Source organism: Triticum dicoccoides, chromosome 4B, assembly GCF_002162155.2.
Source record: "Triticum dicoccoides isolate Atlit2015 ecotype Zavitan chromosome 4B, WEW_v2.0, whole genome shotgun sequence".
Lineage (NCBI taxonomy): Eukaryota > Viridiplantae > Streptophyta > Magnoliopsida > Poales > Poaceae > Triticum > Triticum dicoccoides.
In genome coordinates, this window is record NC_041387.1 from 184,841,614 (window position 1) to 184,846,773 (window position 5,160).

The following is a 5,160-nucleotide window of genomic DNA, read 5'->3' on the forward strand; positions in this document are numbered from 1 at the left end:
CGGAAATATGGAGAGAGATTGAGAGAATCAGAAACAACTTGAAAAATTGATGCAGAAGTAAAAACAAAAAGGTTTAGTTGGACATATATAGCACTTTCCATGTAAAATTAGACCATCAATGAAATTATTGCTGGTCAACCGTCAGAATCTGACTGTACACATTCTAAGATAACAATAATTTTAGAATCGTGAGAGTGATAGTTAATTAATAAATAAATATTCAAGTTATGGCAAATACAGCAGTTCCAGAACACACACTCAAGCATAGGACAGTGATGCCCAAGAATCCACGCCATCGGACCTATTAAGATAGTCATAAAAAAACGCCCCTAGGCATCCGCTTAAGTGTGCTTAGGTGCTAGGCAACAACAGAGCGCCTAGCACTTAATCATGCTAGGTGTGCGCTTACTCCCTCCGTCCACGAATAAGTGTATATCTAGCTTTTGTCCTAAGTCAAAGTTTAAAATTTTTGATCAACTTCAAGGAAAAGAGTAGTAGCATATATGACATCAAATTGGTACATGATGAAACTACATTTCAAAACGAATCTAGTGATACTAATTTAGTGCCATAATTGCTGCTACTTTTCTCTATAAAATTGGTCAAAGTTTTAAAACTTTGACTTGGAAGAAAAGCTAGATGTACACTTATTCGCGGACGGAGGGAGTAGATGAGAGAGGCGCCAGGCAATGGCAAAACGCACTAGCGCTTTTTTTCTCTGCGAGTGAAATAACTTTCAAAACCATGCCTCATTATCAGGACCAAATGCTAGTTATTATAAAGCTTTGCTAGCAAAAAAAATGCACACATGAACCTAAAACAAAAGGCATCGCGGGAACAATGGTATTGTGCACACAAGCAAGCACCCGACACAGATAAGTCCAGTGCCAAATTAAAGTAACACATAGCACATGACCCTGGGTTCATAATAAATTAACTAAAATTGTGTGTGAACATAGTTTTTTTTTATTGTCATATGACATTCCTACAGTCATTCTCATAAGCCTTGCATTACATTTTTAGCATTCTGGGTAAACAAAAAGCTATGCAAATATATCATCAAATAAGTGTACAGAATACAGCAGATGCAGGTTACAGTTCTTACGAGCTAAAAAATCCTTGCTTTGCCATCAATTTTTGATGACCAAAGTGAACAGCACGTCTAAGTATACGCCTTAGAACATACTCTCTTCCCTCATTTCCTACAGAAAGACTCATATTAGAACAACGAAACATCATTGTGTAATACAAAACAAAGCCCTGAAACATTGTAATTTGTAAATGCAAGAAAAATACAATAGCTCAGTAGTTGCGACAAAAAAGATCAGTTCTACACCATCCTCACTAGTCACTAGATAGGTTGACCAAGATGGTGGATCCACCAAAAACAATCCCATTAAACTGAATTAAGACAATAATATATTTTCTGCAGTTGTTCTGAACCTTTATTACCAAAATACTCCCTCCATCCCTAATTACTTGTCTTAGATTTGTCTAGATACGAATGTATCTAGACACATTTTAGTGTCGTATCTAGAAAAATCTGAGACAAGCTTTTTGGGATGGAGGTAATATTATGTAACTGCAACATATGTGGATCATATCATATTATTTTGCAGCTATATACTCCCTCTGTGCCTAAATATATGACGTTTTGGGAGTCGATCCAAGTGGTGATTTCTATTGCATACACAGCAAGCAAGAGAATCATTAACTGCTCACTTCATATTATATGTCATTCTGGACTACTAATTAATATCGTCTCGCATCCATATCTGGCCCAATTCAACATATCCTTGCCATATTTATTCCAAGTCTGGCCCAATTCAACATATCCTTGCCATATTTATTCCAAGCCTGGCCCAATTCAACATAGCATTGCCATATTTATTCCAACAAGCCCCATCACTTAATTACAACACCCAACCAATAGCGCCAACACTTCCACCATGCAAAAGACAGTCAAAATAAGGCTTAATTGGTATTTCACAAATAAATTCATGTGACAAGAACTATAACAACTTAGGGGTCCGTTTGAAATCTATAAATTTTGTTTCGCAATGAACTAAGCCCACAAAAAATTAGCAGGTATGACTTCATATTTACTACTCCCTCCGTCCCATAATGTAAGACGTTTTTTGATACTACACTAGTGTCAAAAAGCGTCTAGAAGGGAAATAGTGCATTTCTTCCTAAAATAAGTAAATGCAAGTCAGGTCCCCAAACTAGTGATTTTTGACACTTGGATAATTAAACCAAACTTAATCATTCAAGTCCAAAAAACCTAGCCTCTCGTAGAGTGACTAATCATTTTGGCGGACAATGGGTACTACGATGATCTATCTGTTTTCATTCAAATTCTTCAAAATTGGATATGACAAACTATTGGTGACTTTATGTCTATATACTTCATTTTATTCCAGTGCCACATCCATATCTTGAATAAAAAATCTTACATATGTAACAGAAAATTTAGGAGCATAATAAGTTCAAAATAACGTCTAGTTTAAGGAACCAAAATAACAAAAGGGCACAAGCTTGTTATGCTCACTTGTGGACAGATATGAAATAGAACTACTTTAACATCCTATTGTGCAGGATGCAATGCAGCAAGCAACTTAACAAGCATTTAGGTGTATTATTATTATTCCATCTTTTTACAGAAACTAACCATACTTATAAATGGATGGCAATCATTTTAAATCATGTATCCCCAACCAAAACAGTGTGAACTCACCAGGTTGAGAACCATCAGCGATAGCAAAAGAAAGGGTCCTTATGTGATCTGCAACAACCCTATATGCCATATCAACTTTCCCAACATCATCGGATCCCACTTTACCAGAGTATGGTTGAATTCCAGCACCTGCCAGCTGCATTCATAATGCATATTGAATTAATAATGAATATCATTTACTTTAGGCAACAATTAATTACTGCAGCAAAATACTGTTGCCACAACTCATAAGCATAAAAGAAGCTGCAAGTGTGCACAAAATACCTTGTGGATGGCATCAAATAATGGCATGAATACATCTGTGTCGTAATTGCTCATTTTATTCTGAAGGATAGAGGTTAAACGCTCGAAGCCCATTCCAGTGTCAACGTGTTTTGCTGGCAAGGATCTCAAAGTACCATCTGATTCCCTGTTGAACTGGGTATTAAAACAGCCAAATGTCAGTGCATACAACAGATAAATAAGCAAATAGGTGTGCACACATTGAACAGAGTAACTGACATTGTATTGGGATTAAAGCTTGACAATCTGGAAAGAAATGGGGAAAATATCATGTTAACCTGAATAAACACAAGATTCCATATCTCAATACATGTAGGGTCATCATTATTCACTAATGAAGCTGCGTCACGATTGCCAATACGATCAAAATGTATCTCTGTGCATGGCCCACAAGGACCTGTGTCACCCATCTCCCAAAAATTATCCTGCTCAAAGAATACATTGTATAGTGTTCTTTAGTAGGGAAATTCAGTCAATAGTTAGGCCCAACAGAAACGAAGAAAGTGAAACTAATACAACATAATGTCCACAATAGATAGGAGCTCGACCAATAAACCAAGCACATCCAGGATACCTTGCAACCGAAAGGCAGAACTCTTTCATTAGGTAGATACTTCAACCATATGTTTTTTGACTCGGTATCCGGAGCGAGACCAGCTTTCTCATCACCACCAAAGTATGTTGCATAAATTCTATCAGTGGGCAATTTGTAGACCTGTACATATGAAATAGCAAACAGTATGTAGTAAGAAGGTGGCCGGTGTTTAAAATCAGTGGGAAATTTATACATCTAAAGTTTTTGACATCATTTTCTTATTTTTGCTTGTTCGGATAGATTTATGACCAAAGTGGACCCAACTTTCACTTAAAGTTTACTGATCCATAATCTGATGTAGAAGTACAGTAGTGCATATACATACTAACGCGCGAGCGATCAAAGGGGGGAGTGAAGGCAAGAACCCGATACCTGGGTGAGGAGCTCCCATGCATACCCGATGGCCCCCTCCTTGAAGTAATCTCCGAAGGACCAGTTCCCGAGCATCTCGAAAAATGTGTGGTGGTAGGTGTCCTTCCCCACGTCGTCGAGGTCGTTGTGCTTGCCGCCAGCGCGGATGCACTTCTGGGTGTTGCAGGCGCGGCTCAGGCGGCCAAGCTGCGAGTCCGGGGCGGCGGTGCCGAGGAATACGGGCTTGAACTGGTTCATCCCAGCGTTGGCGAACAAGAGCGTGGGGTCGTCGACGGGTACCACGGGGCTCGACGGCCATGGCGTGTGCGACTTGGACTTGAAGAAGTCGATGAAAACCTCCCGGACCCGGGCGGCCGTCCAATCCGACGGCACCTCCATCGGAGGGCCGACGGTGGCAGTGGCGGTGGCGGCGACCGTAGATGCTCGCGACGAGGAGAGGCGGATGGCGGCGGCGGTGGCAGGCAAAACCCTAGCGTTGGGCTTGGTGATGAGGAGGAGGCGGCACGCTGTCAGGGTCGAGTGCAACATACAGAGGCTTCAGTTAATGAACGGTCAGGATGAAAGAAGGAGATATCAACGGCTCGCTTAGTGTTTTTTTTCTCGAGAGACAACGGCTCGCTGGTTCTGTTTACAATCCAGCGTCGACGATTAAAACCAAGGAGGTGTTTGGCTACAGAAATGGTAAACATAATCAGATCATAGCCTATAAGGAGGTGTAATCAGTTTTTTGCAAGTTTGTTTGGTTCACATTTCGGTAAAGGAATCGATTGCCATCACCCTGCTCTTCTTGCTCGGCCCTGCTACTCGCCGGGCGCCATCCTTCCCCTAGATGGCCTGCTCTTGCTTGACCCCAGCCAACCAGGATCTCAAATGCCGTCGGCTCCCGGCTGTCCCCGAGATCAAGCGTCGTCGGCCGCTCGGATCTTGTGCATCGCCGGCCGTCCGGGAAATTAAGCGACGCCGACCGCCCCGAGATCAAGCGTCGCCGAACACTCGGGTCTTGCGCGCCGCCGGCCGTCCCCGAACATGTGCGTTGTCGGTCGCCTCTGGTGTCAAGCGCCGCCAGCCCTTTCCCATGTCAAGTGCCACCAGCCCTTCCCGATCACAAGTGTCAACGGCTGCTCCGATCTTGGAGGAGAGGCGGCGGCGGACGAGGAGGAAGGGGTCGGGAGGG

At 42.1% G+C, this 5,160-nt stretch overlaps 1 protein-coding gene across 1 annotated transcript in view; it reads right to left on the reverse strand.

Annotated features, from left to right (window-relative positions):
• Positions 1 to 4,529, reverse strand: part of LOC119295708 (alanine--tRNA ligase-like) — a 15,151-nt gene extending 10,622 nt beyond the window's left edge. Inside the window, exons 1-6 of the mRNA XM_037574158.1 lie at positions 3,987 to 4,529; positions 3,594 to 3,734; positions 3,298 to 3,444; positions 3,002 to 3,154; positions 2,738 to 2,873; positions 1,106 to 1,202 (exon numbers count right to left, since the gene is read on the reverse strand). Coding sequence (XP_037430055.1) covers positions 1,106 to 1,202; positions 2,738 to 2,873; positions 3,002 to 3,154; positions 3,298 to 3,444; positions 3,594 to 3,734; positions 3,987 to 4,514 — 1,202 coding nt within the window. The 5' untranslated portion in view covers positions 4,515 to 4,529. The remainder of the gene's footprint in view (positions 1 to 1,105; positions 1,203 to 2,737; positions 2,874 to 3,001; positions 3,155 to 3,297; positions 3,445 to 3,593; positions 3,735 to 3,986) is intronic.
• Between the last annotated feature and the right edge of the window lie 631 nt (positions 4,530 to 5,160).